Source organism: Mytilus galloprovincialis, chromosome 8, assembly GCF_965363235.1.
Source record: "Mytilus galloprovincialis chromosome 8, xbMytGall1.hap1.1, whole genome shotgun sequence".
NCBI lineage: Eukaryota > Metazoa > Mollusca > Bivalvia > Mytilida > Mytilidae > Mytilus > Mytilus galloprovincialis.
In genome coordinates, this window is record NC_134845.1 from 34,646,689 (window position 1) to 34,670,015 (window position 23,327).

General features: G+C 32.2%; 2 protein-coding genes across 2 annotated transcripts in view; one reads left to right on the forward strand and one right to left on the reverse strand.

Moving 5' to 3' along the window:
- The first annotated feature begins 5,871 nt into the window (after nt 1-5,871).
- LOC143085641 (V-type proton ATPase 16 kDa proteolipid subunit c-like) lies at nt 5,872-15,409 on the forward strand. Its single transcript, XM_076262116.1, has 3 exons — nt 5,872-6,053; nt 12,768-12,951; nt 13,492-15,409. Exons 1-3 carry the CDS (start codon nt 5,984-5,986, stop codon nt 13,700-13,702), a joined length of 465 nt encoding a protein of 154 aa, XP_076118231.1. The 5' UTR covers nt 5,872-5,983; the 3' UTR covers nt 13,703-15,409.
- A 3,227-nt stretch (nt 15,410-18,636) lies between these two features.
- The window catches only part of LOC143085640 (heat shock protein 75 kDa, mitochondrial-like), a 28,755-nt gene continuing 24,064 nt past the window's right edge, over nt 18,637-23,327 (reverse strand). Inside the window, exons 14-17 of the mRNA XM_076262115.1 lie at nt 23,003-23,279; nt 21,916-22,061; nt 19,766-19,838; nt 18,637-19,080 (exon numbers count right to left, since the gene is read on the reverse strand). Coding sequence (XP_076118230.1) covers nt 18,979-19,080; nt 19,766-19,838; nt 21,916-22,061; nt 23,003-23,279 — 598 coding nt within the window. The 3' untranslated portion in view covers nt 18,637-18,978. The remainder of the gene's footprint in view (nt 19,081-19,765; nt 19,839-21,915; nt 22,062-23,002; nt 23,280-23,327) is intronic.

The window sequence follows — 23,327 nt, forward strand, 5'->3', positions numbered from 1 at the left end:
ATCGGATTCTGTACAAAATGGGGTTTCTAAATGATAGACGGATCATTTTGCAGTTGATTTTCAACTATTATAGTAGAACAATTCTTCAGGCATATTCTAAATATGACTAGGGGTTTTGCCACTGCAGAAATGTCACACTTTTTGTCTACAGTTTTCAACTACCAGCACATAACAAGTGCTGATTTTTTGTTGATTTTTTAAATGGATCCATTTTTTTTTGCATTTGGCAATAAAGACTAACCCACTTTGATATTTAAACAATGTTTATTCTCCATATTTGCATGATTTCTTTATTTTTTAATTGGATAAACACTATTGACCCTAAAATTTCACTAGCGAATTCCTGCCCATATAGCAAAAACAATTTCTGAGACAAGTGCCTGTGGCTGAGGATGACAATCATGACACCTTCAAAGCGACACAGGATTTACTCCGCGGCAAGAACATATTGACTTCTATTTCACTATTCCACCAAACAGAAAGTAATGCTCTTCAGACTATTACACTCTCATCGAAAAAAGTTCCACAGCAATATTATCTAACTACGAAAACATGTTTAACCCCAAACGCCCCAGCCTTTTTTAAAATAATATAGCTGAATAATGATCCCCAGTCAGTATAAGCTCTATATAAATTTAAAGTCGTAAGTACGAACCATTTGATTTGAGGAGGGATATTTGAGAGAAAAACAAATTAACTCTGATTTTTGCCTTAAACAAAAATCCTGGACGCAAAACAAAAAATCTTGTCCACTTTTTTGCTATTAGAAACGAAAATCCCCAACAGAATTATTTAGAATTAAATGAACATGATGAATAAAAGCGGGCATATTTTTTTTTTTTTTTGTGGCAGGGGTTTTCATGTCTGCGGACCAGAATGTCTGTTTCGCCGAACTGATATATATGGAATACTTTTTTTCAAGACCAGACTGCAACCTGCCTGCTGGGTGTGGCCTTTATGTCTCCATTTGTCGGCCGTCATTCATAAATTCGTTGTCATTTCAGACTCATTCTTAGCCTTTGATTGATTTGGAACCCTTTTGTTGGTGAAACATATCAACCAAACATTTGGAAAAAAATTGCTTGTCTGTCTTTTTTAACTCGTGTCGGTCGTATTTCAAATTCAATCGAATATCCCAGCGTATATCTTGTTTACAACAAGAAATCTGTTAGGTTATTCTAACTTAACTTACAACATACGTGCGAGAATTTTCCATGTCTATGTTTTACTGACAATTAAATCCCACATTAAATGTATCAGTACATAGTTTTGGATCCATACTATCATTTTATGATAGACAATTAATAGGGAGAATACAGCATCGAAAATGTCCAACCCTTACACCTTAACAGCAACTACAAAATATACATGCCCCACGCCAAGAACCGTTTAAAAAGTGCATATTTCACTTATTTTATGTTTTTAGTCCTAAAAAGGGCCCAAAATTTTTTTAAATTTTTAAAAACTACGCCCCTCTTTCAAAAATCCTGGATCCGCCCCTGAGGTCCACTGAACATAGAAAATGAAAGTGCAATTTTCAGGTTAAAGTTTTTGGTCAAGGTAGTTTAATTTTGATGAAGTTGAAGTCCAATCAACTTGAAACTTAGTATACATGTTCCCATGATATTTTCTTTCTATAATTTAAATGCCAAATTAGAGTTTTTACCCCAATTTCACGGTCCACTAAACATAGAAAATGATGGTGCGAGTGGGGTATCCGTGTACTATGGACACATTCTTGTTTTCGCCTTGCATTGAAAGGGGTAAGATTTGACTATCTAGAACGGGGTATTATAAATACAATGTTACGCTATTGTTTCAGATAAGGGTGAATGTTTGGTAGCATTTAGGTAGATCATATAAGTATAGACTTTTTGAGACACAATTTTCTTATAATTTGCCAAAATGAAGATTTTACTTTGCTTTTTTCAAAAATATAATAAAAAGTATTGGTCACCGTGCAATTTTTCAAGCTATGAGTAGTTAAAAATTGCCTAAATTTGGTTTAATTGTTCATAAAAAAAAACACATATGTGAGTGCATAAAACTTTTTCTATGAGATAGAATTTTGAAATAAATTGTGAGAAGATAGGTTTTATTATATGTTTTAAGAAAACAAAAAGAAAAAATGGTGTCACTGAACTTGTTTTCTTGCTACAAGTAAAAATTTAAAAAATCCGTATTAGTTCAGTATTTAAGTAGGGTACACAAAAGAGCAACCTAAATTCTGGAATGCAAATACTACCGTGCCACCTTAATAGCAAATATGTCTCCCATTTTGCAGATTTGGGCAAATAACTAGACCGATTTTGTACTGAGATTGTACAATTCAAGATTGCTCTAATGGTTTACAAATATAAATTGTGACTTGGATGGAGAGCTGTCTCATTGGCACTCATATCACATCTTTTTATATCTACTAATTTGAAAACAACGTTTAAACCTAGGATTGCGATGGATAAAAACCGCTTTTTTATACGTGTGCAGGCAAAACAAATTTCTTGGTAAAGGGGTCTAAATACAGCCAGAGACATATATGTGTATATATGTCTCTGATACAGCACAAACAACCCTTTCCAAAAGACCAAAACAGTGAAAAGGTAGTTTAACAAAACGGGTATATAATATATATATCAAAAGTTCAGAAAAAGCTATCGTTAAAGATTTATTTTTATTTTGCATGCCCATTTCATATAACCTTTTAACTGAATTTACAACTTCTTCCAATAACTGTTCTGGTAAGGGGATACCTCACAGCAAATCCTGTGCATCACATAGCAGTATGTGCATTGGTTGAAAAAAATTGCCTCAGTTTAAGTTTCTTTAACATGTTTAAATTCCCATGACTTCTAATTTTGTAGCATTTTTCTACATATGAAATGATAAGATTTCTTTACAAAGGAGGTTTAAAGATATCAGATTGGATTCTTCATTTTTTTTATTCTCCTGTAGTCATGAAGTTTAATTGCTTATAAGACCCATGCACCCACTGCTTTTAGTAAGTATGACCGAGTGCTTTATTATGAGATCTTCGTGAAAACATTAGTGTCTAGCATATGGCTGGTGGTATTATTAGTTACCTTGCTGTAATCAGGGGTGTATCGAATTTTACACTGGTGTAAAATTTAATTCCGTACACACCACTGATGACACCAAGACAACGAATTTGTTTCTTTTGAAAAAAATCTTTACTCATTTTCAAACCGGTATGTAAAATTGAAACATTTCCAGTGTGATTTTTTTTCAATTTTGCTGCTGTTTTTATCAAATACTCTTAACTTTTATCTTAATTGGATTTTTTTTAAATATTTCATCTTACTCTAAACTGCAACATGTAAAGCGGGTAGCAGTGTGATAAAAAGATATCAACAACCTACCACATTCGAGGCTAGCACAACGTTCATTGCGTCACCATGAATTCAGTATTCCTATACCGTACCAATATACTTTAGACTGAAATGAATGAAACAAGGCAATATATGTTCGTCAGCATGGTCATGCAATCGATAAAAAATGAAAGCAAAACGTTAAGAATTGCATGCGTCCGAAGCGCTTTTCTGGATCTATCCGGCTAAAATAGGAACACTCAAAAGCCGAAGTTTTGAAGACCAACGATTTATAACAACCGAAATAGTTGATAAAAGGTTTAAGATGATCGTTCAAAATATTCATTCAATGATTTTATATGCCGACATGGTTGCAGATAGTAAGAATTAAGTCGTAAAACTAAACAATATAATTAAAATATTGATCACGAAATCAGCTAAACAACAACATTTGAAATCAAATTTGAGAGAATACACGTGTATTGAGCTATTTTATTGCTAAATGTTCAGTAGAAAATATATACATATCCAACCCTACCATATTATTTGACCTATACAGTTTTTACTGCGAGTTGGTCAGTGTTCACTGACTATTACTCCGAAATGATGGGCGCTGGAAAAACCAAATAGTTTTGAATTATATATCTGAAACGCTAAGCTTATGTTAGAGATTCTAAAAACGTATATCAACTTGTTTGATGAAGATTTAGACAAGTTTCATATTTTTTTCAATATAAATGCAAATTGCCAATACCTTAAAAATTTCAGGATACTGTTATCTCATGTGATGTCCAATTTGTTTAAACACTCGACTTCTTCGTTAAATTATTTAATGAATGGCCATTATTTATTTTGATTTTATTGAACCATAAAACTAATTTTTGACTCTTCACATTGAATAATACGCGAAGCGGATTATGTAAAATGTGTTTATGGTTCAATAAAATCAAAATAAATTATTGCCATTCATTATAAATAAATTTCTATCAAAAATAAGGCTTAAAGAACTTTTTATATTATTTATATTAACAATAACAACGTACACACATGTTGGCGTATGAATACACAATGTCAGAGTGGGCGTGTCGCCATCAAAATTCACAACATTGAAAATAAAACTAATAATTTTAACCAATCAGAAGACAGTAAAAACACCAAATTTATTTATTTATTTTTGCAATTAAAATTGATTTGATATATTTCGTGTTATTTTTAATTTCTAGCTAAGAATGATCAAAATCAGAGCCATGTTTCTTGTTTTAAAATCGGAATCCTCCGCACTTGAGAAATATTCATTTTGTACCATTTTTTCACCGCTTACAACTATTTGCCCTGGTTTTATTTTATACATTAACTTTTAGTAATAGTAACTGTTCATTTCATCATGTTCGTTTCGTTTCGTTTCGTGCTGCTTTTATTACGTTTCGCAATTTACATATACATGTACCCCTCTTTTCACCCGTATCCTATTTTATCCCATCGAACTAGAGATAAAGGATACAACAGATACAGTTAAGTCTGCCTCATAACTTGACTTACATCTAGAAATTGACAATGAGGGTCGATTGAAAACAAAACTTTAGAGATGATTTCAGCTTCCAAATTGTGAAATTTCCATTTCTATGTAGCAACATCCCCGCGGCAGCAGCGCCTGCATACGGAGTAAATATCTCCCAATTGATACGATATTCCCAGGCTTGTATTTCATATCATGATAGACTTGATAGAGAGTTGCTGCTGCTCACCAGGAAGCTTTTAAACCAAGCGTTCCAAATGGTGAAGTTGAAATCATCCCTTTGTAAATTTTACGGACGCCATCACGAGTTGGTTGACCATTATCATTATGGAATAACCCGGTTTCATATCGGATATGTTCCTTATATCGTAACTAAAATCCACTTCCTTTTTCACCACTAATTTGACCAACCAAATTAGACTATTTACCGGGTTTGTAATATAACGACGGGTGCCACATGTGGAGCATGAATATTTTTGATCTGCTTACCTTTCCGGTGAACCTGAGATCACCCCCAGTTTTTGGTGTCTTGTGTTGAAGTTGTCAGTATATTTTCTATCAGGCTATGAGTTTGACTGTCCTTTTGGCATCTTTCGCCCCTCTTTGATCCTCTTCAAGTTGATATCTTAATAAAAAAAATTTAAAAAACTTTCAAAAAGCGAAATAATCAAAACTGCACGTTAAGTTTCGTACTTTTGCAGTTTGATCAAATATCTTATTAACTATCAAATTTATTAAAAACAAAATTTAAAATTATTGTTGAAATTTTGAAAATTAAAAAAAAATAATAATAAAAAAATGGAATATGGTATTTTAAAACTTTGATGAAAAATCCAAATATTTAAGATTTTTTTTTACACAAGTGTTACACAGACCGTTTTCTCTAGAGACTTAATTGAATGGTATCTGCGGACGTCGCTGAAAACACTTGCGTCATTTCGCTTTATTCGCAATACACCATTGGCGATCCGCTTCTACAAAAAGAAATATTATACAACCCAATGAAATTAGGCGAAACATATCATGCGCTTAGTGTAATCACATGATTGAACGTCATCGCCATCTTGCAAAGAACAGAGACGAAATAGCCGGAAAAAAGGGATTTATTTAAGTTTACATCTGAACAAAAACATTCAACAGCATGTCATCAGAACCAATTTACACCCCTTTCTTCGGAGCCATGGGAGCAACTGCTGCAATTTCCTTTAGTGGTGAGTTTAAAGGGCTATGAATAGATTTTGACCAGTCACTTGAAAAAAAAAATTGATTAGGTTTGTCACAATGTCAGATTCACTTTCAATACGTAATCATTTTCACAAGAAACATATAACTGCATATTTATGAATCGTATAAGTTGAGCAGGCAGAAAAGGTGGTGTTATTTTTTAATGATTGTTAATTTGTTAGAAATTCGGTGTAATGACAAAAAAGTATGTGTGCACTAGCAGTAGCAGGAGGCTGAGAGTGCAGTACAGCTAGTGACAATGGTCAGTACACAATGATGTTCTTTTAAAACTCTTTATTGTCATGATCATGTATGATTTGAATGAAAATTTATGGTAGAGGGGTTGCATTCAAAAAGGTCATATAAGCCTTAACCTCTTAATGGGTTATTTTCCAGTTCATTCATAATCAGCATTAGCCGTAAATTGGTATAATTCAAGCTAATTTTTATATGACAGCAAATTTTTAAAATTTTTTGGTTGAATATTGGTGTCACTTGTACAGACACTAGCCAGTCAACACTTGACTCCAATCTTCATTGACTAGGATTGTCAGTTTTCCTATCAACGGTCAGTGGCTTTTTCAGGGCACTCAGGTTTCCTCCACAAATGAAAAATGGCTGCCACAAAATAGCACTTAAGCACTGCCTCAACACAAAAATCAAATATATTGATAGTTAGCTTGACATAAATTTTAATGGAATGCTAGTAATAAATCCACAATCATGACAATTTGCCACAAGTTTTGTGGAATTTTGAAAGTACATGTAACCCTAGCATGTCTTACTAAAAAAAAAAGGAAGTAATTGATGTTTTTAGGTTAAAAAAAATATCTTTTTTAGGTAGTGTAGCACCAAACCATGAAAACATTCAGGGACTTTGTTAAATTTCAGTATTTTCCCTGTATTGTATCAACTTTAAAGTTGACTCAGGACTCCTCAAGTACAAAACATGAAATATGGGCACACCAAAATAAGAACTTTATAAATCATGTATATTGAATGTTTTTTGCAGTTAAGCATGTTATATAAGGCCTCCAAAAAATAATACACATGTTTCTGCTACAGGGTTCTACATGTACTTACCAGGTACAAATGTACCCTAATTTTAAGTGCCTACCCAAACAAATTTTATGCCATTCAAAGTCAGACTGCAACTGATACCCTAGTAGTAACCAGAATGAAATGTTTGTAAGATAAATTGACATTTGTACCTACTCTATTTTTATGCCCCACCTAGGATAGTAGAGGGGCATTATGTTTTCTGGTCTGTGCGTCCCTTCGTTCGTCCGTCCGTCTGTCCCACTTCAGGTTAAAGTTTTTGGTCAAGGTAGTTTTTGATGAAGTTGGAGTCCAATCGACTTCAAACTTGGTACACATGTTCCCTATGATATGATCTTTCTAATTTTAATGCCAAATTAGAGTTTTTACCTAAATGTCACGGTCCACTGAACATAGAAAATGTAGTGCGAGTGGGGCATTCGTGTACTGGGGACACATTCTTGTTGTTCATGATTTTTTTGTCATCATGTATAAAAAAAAATTGGCGTAAATTAAATATAGTGATCATGCTGGTGATAAGAAAGGTTTTCTAGAGAAATTATTTGTTATTATACTGTGGTCATTTTTCCACCAATGATTTGAAGAAATATAAATGAAAAAGTTAATTTAATCTGTGATGATGTCATAATCATGACTTTGTTAATCTTCAGGGTTGTCAATAAGATTTAAAGTAGGAGGCTAAATCATAAAAGTAGCAGGCAACACCGGCGGACGGCGTAGCCGTTCGGTGCGACGAGCTTGCTCGTTGCCCCTCACGGCGAGGGGTTTGGGGGCCGCTCAAGGCCCCCAGAATTTTTTTTTAAAATGGTGCAAAATCCTGCACTCTGGGTGGCTCCTGAACTTTAATTTTGTTCTTTGCAAACACCATTTTTTTTAATGATGATAAGGTAAATGAGCAGCAAGATGGTCATATTTTCATATAAAGTTGATCAAATAATATCATCCAGACTTTCAGCTAACAAGTTATTGAAGTTGTTTACAATTTTTTGAGGAAAATGATGAAGGCATGACTCTGTAAGACATGGTGATCATTCAGGAAAAGATTTAGATTTGATTTTATTAGTTGAAAATATTTTTAATTTAACTGTATACATGCAATTATTCAAATAGTTCTAACCCATAGAAAACAATTTTCAGTATTAATGATTTCAAATACTTATCTCAATAAATCAAATGATGAATTCAATGGACTGTTTAAGGCAAAAAGGATGCACTTTTGAAATTACAATAGTCTAGAATTTAAAATCTTGGTATTAAAATATTTTTTTGTGAGTTATTAATTGAAGTGTTTTAATTAAGAAAGGAAAAATGGGGTCATCATGGTCATGGGTCAAAATATTTAACCCTGTATCATAGGGAGAAAAAAAACAGAGATCAAACATCTGAAAGAAATTCCAGAATCTTGCCAAAGTACATCCTTGAATGCAAAATGCAAGACATTCATTTTTTATTATTATTACTGTGGAGCATGAGTGTGTGTGTTTTCTTTTTCATTTTTTTAATAGCATTCATTGTGTCATGTATGATTGGGGATGTTAAGTAAGACCTATTGTGTGTGCTAATAGTATATCCTCCTTTACACCGTATATCTCTTGGTATCAGGTAGTGCTCCTAGTATTTATGATATATATGAGGCTACACAATGACATGCCGACAACTAACAATTTTTTTCTTTTATTTCAAAACTTAAAGAAAGGCCATGGGACAGGTATACATAAGATTTATGGTAAAAATAAACAGATAAAGAGTGCTTTTAAGAGGCTCTATCACTGACTTAAAAACAAGAAAATGAAAATTACATAATGAAAATAATGTGATGTCTGCTTTTACGAGACAGGACATTGCTCTTTTTTTCATTTCTTGGTAGGGCGACGATCATGCACTGCATGAACATTACCAAGGAGGGTGTCTCAATTATAATTTGAATGCAAATGTCATAGAACACACCTTTTTTTCGCTTCGTTGTCGTTTGAAAAAAATCCGAAATCCTTTTCATTTTTCTGACTCTGCTTCACTTTTTTTTTAATGACTGGTTACAAAATCTCGTTATTACTATTAATGCATACTTTTCCTGGTTTCAGTACAAAATCTGATAGTACTTTGCAGCGAACTCAACAACCAGCATCTATTTTACCGGAAATCTAATTTTATTAACCAATCAGAAATGCCGTTATATATCTATCTTGATTGTGCTAGATAGTGACCGACGATCTAAAACTAAAAGTACGATTTATATTTTTTTGACATCAGAAAAACAACCGATGGAGATTTGATTATAAACGACTATTTCAATCGGCAATCGGTTCTTAATGAATACGCTGAATCTTGTCTTTTTCCTTTAACTATTACTTCAGTTATCATGGTTATGCATTTCCCTTTATAATGAGCAAAATTGCTGGAAGTATTACCATGATTAAGTATGTATTAAGTTGAACTAAATATATAGTACAACTGGCCTGTGGTCTAAAGAATTTGACTACAGTAATTTCTAGCCAGCCAGTCAACACTGAGCCTTTCAGTGAGGTTGTGAGTTCGATTAATTGAATATTGCCAATTTTCCTACTTAAAGTCTGGTTTTCTCTGGGGACTGGCTTCCTCAACCAAATAAAAACCTACCACCAGGAAATAGCACATAAGTGTCCAATGTGGTGTTATACTTATACACCAATCAATCAATAGAAACTATACTGTATTTATACGCCTGTCAAAATTGAAGTATTATAATTTTTACGGTATACAAATGTCATCCTTCTGTCTGTCCCGCATAAACATGTCGCACTGTAACTTGAGAATCACTTATCCAATTTCATGAAACTTTACATAGTTGTTTCTTATGATGGTCAAATGATCTATATACTTTTTGGCGAAAATAAGGTTTAACTTTTTGAGATAAGGCACTTTATAACTAAAACAGGGGGGGGGGGGTTTATAAGACCCCCAAAAAATATTGCATTTGTATATTGGTATAACATCGTTGTCAGTGTTGTCCGAAGAACAATAACTTTAGTTTAGAATGGATCTCTATGAAATTTAAACACAAGGTTTGAAACCACATAAGGAAGGTTTGGATTGATTTTGGGGGTTATTGTCCCAATAGTTTAGGAACAAGGGCCTAAAAGGGGTCAAAATAAGTATTTTTCTAGTTTCCAGACAATAACTTGTTTTCACATGTCACGCCATATCTTGAAAACGATTTATAATTATTGCTTAAAACGTTAAACGATTCTTTGTTATATTAATCTAAAGATCTGAATACTTTTTGGTGATGATTCAAAATTTTATTTTAGAGTTATTGATTTTTTTGTAAAAAAAAGAGGGGTTTTCACATGTCACGCCGTATCTCAAAAACTATTTATAAAACTCCACACACAAAGAAGACGGGTGTATCATGCGCTCATGGCCCAGTTGTTTTTTCAAAGGAAATAGATTTTTTTTTAATCCATATAATCTTATACATCATGTACATGTTTGTCCTTATCATTTTTAATGGAATTTTAATTCAAATGGCTTCTGAAACATTTTTATTTGGAAGAAATTTATTATATATATTTTTTTTAATTCCTTGCCAGACCCTCAACCACTCTCTGAAAAAACAACAATAAAATGATAAAAAAAATTGTAGCTGTTGTTTCAAATTAATATTGTGCATTAATATTGTGCATGCCCTGCAAATAGTTATATTTTCAACTAGATTTGAGATGGCAAAAATTATATACCAATGTTTTAGATATTGACATTAGTTTCCTGCTTATAAGTGAAACTTTCCCCGATACTCCAAAAGAGGAATGCATCCATTCATATATAGAGTATTGGTAAAAATGCTTGTTAGCATTGATTTGCTGACACTGGCCTCCCACAATTGATTTGTCTCCTTGGTAACTACATTTTTCCCACTGAATGAAGAGATGTATTTGGTTATTGATTGTAAGGGGAGAATCAATATTTGGAATCACCCACTAATTATTACTACTGTAACTGGCTTGTTCCATTTAAGTACAATGTACATTCCATCAAAACCAAAATTCACTGTAAAACAAGTCATTGATTCAATTTTCATTTGCATTTGTGATCAAAATAAAGCAGTGTTTTAAAGTATTGACATTTTCTGAAAAATATTCATCATTAATTGGACAGTTATTTTGTAAAACTGATAAATGCATTTTGTTAATGAAGACCCAGCTGAGAGTTAAAAAATCTGATAAAAAATACAAACAGATCTCCATTACAAAAAATTAAGTTGGAAAATAATTTACTGAATAAATTAAACATTGAAGAAAATAAAGAAATGTGAACTGAAGCCTGAGCAGTAAGGCCAAAAATAAAATATTGTTTGTTTCCCCTCCCACCACCGACCCGGTAAAATCGACGCGACTCGAAAAATTTTATTGGCCATTCTTGTTCAAAATTTTTTTTTTTTGCTATGTTGGGTTTTGGTGATATCTTTCCAATGCTATAGTAAACGTGCGTAGATTTCATACCATAAAATAAATAGAAAAAAAGAGGTCCCTGAAAAAAGTGTATACAGTTTTTAACACCAGAAAACATGGATGTACACTGAAATCAGGGAATACCCAACTTTTCTTGACTTATCTTACCTGTTGAATTTTGTAAAAATTCAATATAGAAAAAATTATATCGAGAAATAAAATAAAATAATTTGCCTACCTACCGACCCATACCCTGATAACCTCAGTCGGGGAGGGGAAACAAAGATATTTTTAATGTTGGCCTAAGGAACCATAGATATCATCATGTTCATTAATAAAATATTGTTAATCAATGAAATAAAACAAATCCTGATTTGTGTCTGGTAGTGTGAAATCCAATATAAATAGAATACCAGCATGACCAGAAATAACTCTGACATTGATTTTTTTATAATTTTAATTTAAACAAATTCATTAATTCTCCAAGGTCAATCAGTTATCCTTGATTGTATTTCTACATTCAAAGGTGTACATCGATGATCATGTTCAAGACTGTAACCAAAACAATTGTATAGGAATGCTATTTAATTTCAGCAAAATTAGGATAGACTTGTGTTTAGACTCAAATTAGAGTTACCTTTTTGACACCGTTTTTTTACTCCTCAAAAGAACTGCCCATAATTTTAATATTCTAGTTTTAGTAATTTTAGTATTGAATCCTGACATTTTCCCACACCAACTTTTTGGCAAAATTTTGAGTAATTTCATAAACTGAGACTAAAATAGAAAAAAAAAAAAATCTTTTGATATTTAATATTTTATTCCTCACTTTTTTTCAAAATGTTCATTTATTAATTGTTTCACAGTTATTGATTTTGATATACAATCAGTACATATTATATGTTACAATCTAGACTGGCAACACCTTTTACTATAGCAAAATGGAGGTAGCAATTGCTATTCAAGGGAAGCAATCATGTCACACAATAATGATAAATCAAAGCAAACATACATTTGTAAAAGAATTAAGGCATCCAGAGTGTTGTTGCAACAATAACTACATTTACACAAGCTTCTTCTTTGCCAGTAGCACTACAGTATTACTAATTGAATTGTCACCTTACTGTTTGCAAATATTGCAAACATTGTGACTATCCTTTTGAACTTTTTAACCATAGTCATGATAGTAACATGTTTAATATTTTATCATTTCAGCCCTTGGAGCTGCCTATGGAACAGCAAAATCTGGAACTGGAATTGCTGCCATGTCAGTGATGAGACCAGAGTTGATTATGAAATCTGTCATCCCAGTTGTCATGGCTGGTATTTTGGCTATTTATGGACTGGTCGTGGCTGCTTTGATTGCTAACAGTATTGACAAAAGTTACACATTATTCAAGTAAGTATTCAGAAATATATATATCAGGAGATATCAAAGCACCAACTTACTTCACACAAGAGAAAAACAAATCAGGAAACTTATTCACTAATTAATTTTGTAAATCAATTATGTAGATGTGATGATTGTCAAGTAAAAAAAACCCATATAATACTGATTTTTGTATGAGAGACAAACATTTTGAAATAATGGTACACAATGCTTATTACCTCAAAACACAGATGAATTTTGAAATTAAATGGCATCACTGTAGTGTAATTGTAGTCAGTTATGCTCCTATGTAAATGGAAGAATTGCTAATTCTGTCTTTTCCATTCTCTAATTTTAGTTTACCTCAACCAAATGTCATTAAACTTGTACACAATGAATATAATCACAAAATGGTCTTACTACTGGTTCTTGAATCCTACATCTGTATGTGGAAGTTAACTCATGCATATTACGACTTGGCCAGGCAACTGTGACCCATAGACACATTCTCCATGTATTTTATAATGATATGAAAATGTATACATTTAAAATATTATTGTGTTATTGCAGGAGTTTCTGTCATCTTGGTGCTGGTTTAAGTGTAGGTTTGAGTGGTCTGGCTGCAGGATTTGCTATTGGTATTGTTGGTGACGCTGGAGTAAGAGGAACGGCGCAACAACCAAGATTATTTGTAGGAATGATTTTAATCCTTATTTTTGCTGAAGTACTGGGTCTTTATGGACTTATTGTAGCTCTAATTCTGGCCACACGACAAGGATAGTTATTTATTTTCTCTCTAATGTTAACTTCTAAATGTTGCACACAAAAATTTGAGGTGAAATCACCATGACAACCTCAGATTTTTGTGTTTATAATAGGTCATTTTTGTTTGCATGTAAAGATTAAGTGGAATAAAGTGCAACGAGGTGTGAGTTGTATGAATGGAAATGTACCTCGCCAAAGATAACATATGCTGGTCATCAGGGTTAAATAAGAGACAGTTTAACATACACATACATTTACACTAGTTGCCATTTGTTTTGCCTGCTTAAAATGAATTGGTTGTAAGAATCCTACATAGCTCAAACACACACAAAACAGTGCTAGATGGATTTCACAGCAATTTCTGCCGTTTTAATGACCAAATACAAACAAATTAGTTCAATGATAGATTTTAGACAAAAAATTACTAGGTGAACACGTTTTGATTAAAATATTTCATTCCAAGATTCATCAATAAAATTAAATGTATTAATTGAACCTCATCGACCTATTATATCATTTAATGCAAGAACATTTGAAATCCATTCACTGAAACAATCTTTGTTTATGTGAAATACATATATATATAGAGTATTGTCTGGATAAAGTCCACATTGTTTTGCTTTTCATGACAAAATTTGTCCTTGAGTATGGGGTCATCAGAAATTTTTTAATTAAAAATGTCTCAATTATTTTTTGCAGTAAATAAGTCTTATGACATTCCAAGCAATGCATTATTTTAATTAATCAGGATTTTTTTTGTGCATATGTTATTGTACATGACTGTTAGAACAAGTTCATTTTAGATGTAAATATATCATGTTTTGTTCTCATTTATGACATTTTGTTAATTTCTGCAATTACAGGTAAAAATGTGATACTGATTTTTTTGTGTTAAATAGTTGTTAAACAGGGAAATAATTAGCAATTCTTTGTTTTTCTCAAAAAATGAAATGTTGCCAAATATTTCCCTTGTCTCATCTATTAAAAGAATGATCTGTTAGGAAGTCCCTTAAAATGGTTATATGCCAAAAAGGACAACAATAAGGAGTCGGAAATGATATATCAATTAAAATAAAATCATTTGCTAGTTATAGAGGTATTGAATATTACCAATGTATTCAGGTAAATGGACAAATCAAGATTATAACATACAACTAAATAACTATTTAGAAGTATTATTTGATTCTTTTTATTTTCTCTTGTCTCTTGGATATTTATTCATATAATTTATTTAAAATTATTTTTACCGAAATTATGATTTATAAACTGTGATTAAAGGATAAATTATATGTAGTGTGTGCCAGTAAAGTATTTATTGATCTGGGTGTTAAGTTTGTCAAAGATTAAATTTGTTCCTCTTAATTGGATGTAGAAATGTATTTTAGCGTGGAAAAATTGAAAAAAACAATTTTGAAAAATCCATGTTCAAATACATATAAAAAGCAAGTCAAAAAGCTGAAAGGATTAGAATACAAACAAAGCAGTAAATTTCATTGGAGTTTGATATTACAAAAAACACTCAAAAAAACAAAATTTTGAAAACCAAGGGGAAATAATCCACTTTTATAATTCTTCAATTTTCTTGTCGTTTAGTACATAATAATCAGATGAATGTATTGTCAGGATAGATAGAGATATTATGTAATTACCTGTTATACCTGTTTGATAAAAACCTGTTTCTACAGGTATAAACAATGTACAATAAAATAAATTGAAATAACCATATCTGTCGTCATGGTCTTTGTTGCAGCTCAAAGGCCCATATTAGATATACAGATATTGTGTCACTGTGGTCTAGGTTTCCTTTCTTATGCAGCCTATTTTATTTTAAGACATAAATCAAATATATGTTCTGTCATTGGACGTTGTTTATCCCTTTGGTCAATGAAATACAATAGTTGTATGTGGAAAGAGGTAAGAAGGGACAACCAAAAAATATCACCTGATCATATAAAAAAAGATGTGGTATAATTGCCACTGAGACAACTCTCAACAAAAGATCAAATGACGCAGAAATTAACTGCAAGTCACCATACAGCCTTCAACCATGAGCAAAGCCCATACCGCTTAAGTCAGTTATATACAAATGTAAGGCCTGAATTGACAAATGTAAAACATTTCACATAAGAAAATTAACAGCTTTATTTATGTACAAAGAAAATGAATGAAAAACAAATATGTAACACATCAATAATTTATATGCTATCGTGGTGAATTGACAATTACGCTTTTCAAAATTTGATTTGGCCAAGCCAGAGATGAACCCATACAAAGAGGTGAGCATGTTTGCATAAAACTATCAAGGAGGTTGATAAGAAGGTTGAACACAAACTTGAGGTGACCTTTTAATTCAATCAGAACAATTTGAACCTTCATTAGGTTTTGATATCAGCATACGGTAGTGTTATCATGAAAGCTGATAGGCACATTTGTTGATGAGCCTTATTTTAATGTTGGAAGTTCACAGTACGTTTTCAAACTGAGAAAATGAGGTCAAGGTCAGATGGACCCTTGAAGTTTAGTTAAAATTTTACCAAGAAAATGAGGTCAATTTCAGATGAACTAATGAATATGCACATCTCAAAATCATTATAGCCAACCTTTTGCTTATACAGCTTACCCGTCAAGAGCACATGTGATCAACCCAAGTTTTTAGTGAGGTTTGTGTTGCTTAGTCTTTCAGTCTATTGTGTGTTTTGGGTGCAGAAAGCACGACATAGTGATAGTGATGCGGCGTTAACTAAATTCTAAAAAGCATTATATTTTAGAAGGTGGAAGACCTGGATGCTTCATACTTTGTATATGGATGCCTCATGTTGCATGTCCAATGTCCTTGACCTCATTTTCATTTTTCTACTTGAAAAAAAGTGTAGATTTGTATGCCCAATTTAATGGGCATTATGTTTTCTGGTCTCTGCATATGTCTGTTTGTCTGCTTCAGGTTAAAGTTTTTTTGGTCAAGGTAGTTTTTGATCAAGTTGAAGTCCAATCAATTTGAAACTTAGTACACATGTTCCCTATGATATGATCTTTTGAATTTTAATGCCAAAGTAAAGATTTTCTCCCATTTTCATGGTCCACTGAACATAGAAAATGTAGAAAATTGTTTGTAATGTTACAATCTCTCTTATTATAAGTAATAGGATAACTATATTTGGTATGTGCATACCTTGCAAGGTCTTCATGCCCGTCAGACAGTTCATTTTACCTCGACCTCATTTCATGTATCAGTGAACAAGGTTAAGTTTTGGTGGTCAAGTCCATATCCCAGATACTATATAAGCAATAGGTCTAGTATATTTGGTGTATGGAAGGACTGTAAAGTGTACATGTCCAACTGGCATGTGTCATATGACCTTTACCTCATTTTCATGGTTCAGTGGTTATAGTTAAATTTTTGTGTTTTGGTCTGTTTTTCTTAAATATAAGCAATAGGTCAACTATATTTATTGTATGGAAGAATTGTTAGCTGTACATGCCTGCCTGGCATGGTTCATCTGACCATGAAATCATTTTCATGGTTCATTGGTCAATGTTAAGTTTATGTGACAGTACTAGTGTTAATAAAGCTTTATACTTAGGACTATATATCAATGATTAGTAAAGAAGGCGAGACATTTCAGCGTGTGCACTCTGGTTTTTTTCTTGTTTAGTCATGGTGTTGTCTGTTTTCGACATTTAAGTTTGTATGTCTCCTATCTTTCACCACTCATTTATAGACTATCAAGAAAGCTACACTGGGTTAGACAAAACCCAGTATTCCTTGCAATGACTTTATATACTATAGATTGTATCCTTCTACTCATTAAATAAAATTGAAGAAAACAAGAATGTGTCCATAGTACACAGGCCCAACTCGCACTATCATTCTCTTTGTTCAGTGGACCATGAAATTGTGATAAAAACTCTAAATTGGCATTAACATAAGAAGGATTATATCATAGGGAACATGTGTACTGATTTTCAAGTTGATTGGACTTCCAACTAAATCAAAAAATTTAACATGAAGAGGGACAGACGGATGAATGAACAAACAGATAGAGGAACGGACAAAAAGACTAGAAAACATAATGGCCATAAATAGGGCCTAAATATCCATGTGATAAGAGTCTGGTTTTATATTATGCAGTTACTGAATTATTAAAATAAGGTCAAGGACAGCAGATATAAATTCAGATTATAACTCATAAGGCATCTGTTTACACCATAACTATACCCAGTTTTTCTTCAGAATTCTATAACTTTTCATTAACTGTGTTCAACATTAGCAGACTTGATATCTCTATGTAATGTTGTTGAGAATAACTTGCCAGCAAGACAAAATCATTTTTGTACAATAATTTTATGAATCTCAACCTTCTGTCTTGAAATTGTGCATGTTTTATACCAGAAGTGCAGCAAAAGTCTCAATAAAATCTTTCCTTCCTTCATTTGGGTTGATATTTGATAATTAACTAAGGACGAATGTGCTTCCTATTTCGCAACAAAAGCTGTTATTTTTTAACACTTTAAAAAATTCAGTGTTAGCCTAACTGTTAGGTGAACTAAGAATTACCTGTTAACTATTTCTCTTGAGTAAGAAACAAAGGATGTTAAGAGCCATTAATTTAAAACTGAAATACATACCGCTTTCTATAGAGTGAAAAAATAGGTTTAAACAAAAAGATAACAGCAATCTCATGAAAAGTATACTCCAAGCGGTATTAGACATTGAATATTAAAGTGAGCAAACTGAATAAGTGAAAGTGCATTCACAGTAGGTACTATAAACTTTGAAGACCAAATTTGAAATCAATCTGCTATATAGAAGCTGAGTAATGTGTGAAGAAAATTACCATGCTCAGAAGTTATAAAATTCATGGCATCAAATACAAGATGGTGACTGTCCGACAGATGTGTAAATTCAATCAACAGTGCAACTCATCATATGACCAACTACCAATACCTCTATATAGAAGCCAAGTTTAATGAAACAAAATTAATGACATAGTTACAAAGATGGATAAGGAGAATATTGTATAACACTCACTCTTCTAGTGGAGGTACAATAAAAGTAGATGGACACTTCCATATGTTGGAGGATTTAAGAAAAGCACAATGAATACAATCACATTTTGATTCTTTTTAGCACATTTAGAAAAATTTTACAACAGTTTTAATATATATTCAGTAATGTTTTACAGAATTTCATTAAGTAATCTGTTTTCAAACACTATTGTTAAATAATAAATTATATTTAAGTTACTTTATTTTATTTTGATAGCATAGTCACACACAATATTAAAATCTATATTAAATTTTATCCAAAGCTCTTTCTAAAAGTTCAGTAAGTCGTCCAACCATTACACGTGGATCATCCAAAAGTCCTGCTCCAATCATTGCATTCTCGTACAACTGAAATACAAAATAAAAGGAAATGCTTCAAACATACATATCAAAGATAAAACATTCTCATCACTGAAAAATCTATCACTGAAACAAGGTAACTTGTAACTACAAAGCCTTTTAAAGCTGACTAAACAGTATTGGTTATTCAATGTTGAAGAACTTTATATATAGGGTGGCCAATAATTGATAACATCCAATTCCTTTGTTATTCAAACGGATAGTTGTCTTATTGGCAATCATATCAAATTTCCTTTGATATTTTATAGAGGCATAATATATATGATAAAGAAGGTAACCTGAGGCAACTTTGTTTCTTTCTCCAAGATAAAATTAGGAAAAATACTAAAATTACTAGTAATTTATTATCTTTTAGGCAGATTAGAATAAAAAACCAGAAAGACATCTTACAAAAAGTTTAATCAATGTTTCTACTTTCAATGCCTGGGAAAATAAACCAGTTTACTGTTTCCAAGTTAGTACATCAAACTGATATTTTGGTATTCCAATAAGTGAGAAAAGAAATGGTAAAGGACTTCTACTCATTGCTTAATAACTCCCAGGCAATTTTTAGACTGAAGGACTACAATTAAAATAGTACATCTATGGTTTATATAAAATTCTTATTATGTTGACCATAAACATTTTCCTCTTTCTCTCGTGTAGTTTTTGCTAATATCATTTACAAACTAACCTGTTCAGCCAGTAATCTTCCCAAGTCAGGATCACTCTCTTTCAGTAAGAACAGTTTTCTGATCAATTTATGACTGAAAAATATAAAATTATAGTTATTTCTTTTATAGTTATATATCAACAGGCAATTGTCACTACTTTTGACTCCAATAGTATATAACTTTCAACAGGTAATTCTAGTCTGTGATAGGATATTCTCATACTCTGTCAAGTATTAAAGCAATAAAAAAAATAAGTTAAATCAAGATTACAAATGGTGCAATTTTCGGGAGAAAAACTGTTTTATGTTTATTGTACACAACAAAATCATCAGAACACAGTTAACTTTTTGTCATCCCTTTTTTGCTTCTAAAACTTTTTCTTTCTTTTCAAACAAATAAGCTTAGTGAATATACTTTTCTTCCCTTTTTCTTGTTTAATTTTTTGTTATATGGAAAATACATTTTAAAGTATTCATAGAATTTGAAAAAGGCAGTTAAATGGTATATCATGATTTTAATTGGAAATCATCATTGATTTGTAAAATTTGTGCTTTACCATTCTATATCTAAGGAAAGCAATGAATTTTAATTCTGAAATCATTGTTCAGTGATTTATTCTTCAATGATAAGAAAAATAATCAGCTGTCTCAGCTGAAAATGTTCCTTTCGTTCAATTTTGGTTTGATCTGAAGCGACACACATAATTTTTTTATGTTTATGATTGACATAGGAAGCATATTAATGACACCATAATGTTATTGTCCCAGAGATCAAAACAAATTTATACAGGATTTAGATAAATATATGACACTGAATATAACACTTACGTTATGTCTTAATTTGAATGTTTTGTATATATACATTGTATCATCAGAATGGAGATAACTGAAATGCATTTTTGGCTATGTGAAACTTTCAAACAAGTTTCAGGTATAATTGTTAAATAACAACTTCAATGTAATACAACCATGGTTATTTCCTGATGAATATTTATTACCAACAAACAGCCTTGGCTACATTTTCTGTTTGACAATTCCTATAATCCCAACTTACCTGGGATTAATTTCCAGTGTTGGTTGTAATAGTCTATATCGTTCATCTTGTGATTTATCTGCCAGTGTTGTTCTCAGGAAATGTCTGACTTACCTGGGATTAATTTCCAGTGTGGGTTGTAATAGTCTGTATCGTTCATCTTGTGATTTATCTGCCAGTGTTGTTCTCAGGAAATGTCTGACTTACCAGGGATTAATTTCCAGTGTTGGTTGTAATAGTCTATATCGTTCATCTTGTGATTTATCTGCCAGTGTTGTTCTCAGGAAATGTCTGACTTACCTGGGATTAATTTCCAGTGTTGGTTGTAATAGTCTGTATCGTTCATCTTGTTATTTATCTGCCAGTGTTGTTCTCAGAAAATGTCTCGACTTACCTGGGATTAATTTCCAGTGTCAGTTGTAATAGTCTGTATCGTTCATCTTGTGATTTATCTGCCAGTGTTGTTCACAGGAAATGTCTGACTTACCTAGGATTAATTTCCAGTGTCGGTTGTAATAGTCTGTATCGTTCATCTTGTGATTTATCTGCCAGTGTTGTTCACAGGAAATGCCTGACATACCTGGGATTAATTTCCAGTGTCGGTTGTAATAGTCTGTATCGTTCATCTTGTGATTTATCTGCCAGTGTTGTTCTCAGGAAATGTCTGACTTACCTGGGATTAATTTCCAGTGTGGGTTGTAATAGTCTGTATCGTTCATCTTGTGATTTATCTGCCAGTGTTGTTCTCAGGAAATGTCTGACTTACCTGGGATTAATTTCCAGTGTGGGTTGTAATAGTCTGTATCGTTCATCTTGTGATTTATCTGCCAGTGTTGTTCTCAGGAAATGTCTGACTTACCTGGGATTAATTTCCAGTGTGGGTTGTAATAGTCTGTATTGTTCATCTTGTGATTTATCTGCCAGTGTTGTTCTCAGGAAATGTCTGACTTACCTGGGATTAATTTCCAGTGTGGGTTGTAATAGTCTGTATCGTTCATCTTGTGATTTATCTGCCAGTGTTGTTCTCAGGAAATGTCTGACTTACCTGGGATTAATTTCCAGCATGGGTTGTAATAGTCTGTATCGTTCATCTTGTGATTTATCTGCCAGTGTTGTTCTCAGGAAATGTCTGACTTACCTGGGATTAATTTCCAGTGTGGGTTGTAATAGTCTGTATCGTTCATCTTGTGATTTATCTGCCAGTGTTGTTCTCAGGAAATGTCTTGCAGCTCCCATTTCAGCAACTGTGATAATGCATGGATGTGAGGATAATCTTTTTGTAACCTGTGAAGTGGGAAAATAAATTCATCACTGTATACATAAAACTGTAACAAATTGTTGTGTTCCGATAAAACTTGAAACAAAGTCAATAAAGTTGCTGAATATGAAAATTTTCTTGTTGAAGCAATATTTATGATCATAAGCTTCTGAGGTAGAATACACCTTATCGTCATTTGTTCGCCATTACTGGACATCACAACAGTTCCTGTAAAATTTTGAACTCACAATAGAAAATATCTGATGCCACAATGGAAAAGTGATAGTCATTTGACGTCATAAGTTCAAGCGGGTCAGATAACTAAATTGTGATAAGGTGTATGGATGAGTTGATAGTGTAGTATCAGTCCTTTATGATGTGTTAACTGTAAACACTACTAACTGAATGAAGCATCTTGTTTTAATCCTACAGCTACCAGGGTGTTTTCTGTGATTGAAATATCTGCATACTGATGATCAGATTCATGCTGTATATTAAATCCTGTAATCCAAAATTAGATGGGCACAGGCCTGAGTTAATTTTGTTTTTTAACAATATCTGATTAAAACCTAAGCTTGAGAAGCAGCAAAGCATTATAATAGCTCTATTTGATATTCTATGTGCTATTGTAACATTTTCCTCAGTCATGTCAATTTATACTCCTTTCTCTGCACGAGGAAATGTGTTAAAGTTTTTTTCTGTATGAATTCAAAACTTTGTGTTTTTCTTTTCTTTTTTGGACGCATAGAGGTATATATTCAAGTATCAAGAATTAGAAAAATACTTAATGGTATCAACAACAATTATTAAATATGTTATTTCTAACTTGAACCCATAGTACATACTAATTAGCCAACTTCCAATAGATGCATATAAATGTATAGTGGTTAGTTAGGGATTAATTTATGTTGATTTAGTTTAAGAAGCTTTGTTTTCCTAATTATGTGTATATCACTAAGTAACATACCTTGATTTTCTGTACTTTGTTCGTGAGAATGACACTTAACCATGACATCAGTTCATCAGCGTTAGTTTGACTCAGACTTTCAGGATCTTTTTCATCAACAGTATCTGTATCCTCTTTTGATTCCTGAATTTCATTTTCTATCGATTTCAAATATTTTTTATCAAACTGGCCAAGTTGCATTAACACAAGTTCATCGTAAGGTTCATAACAAAACAACACTTCAATGTCTTTTTTCTGTAGAGCTTCAAAATATGGAGAAGTCTCGGCAAGCTGTCGACTAAAATTAGACATTCATTTATAAAAATTAAGTTAAGTTATGGTTTTT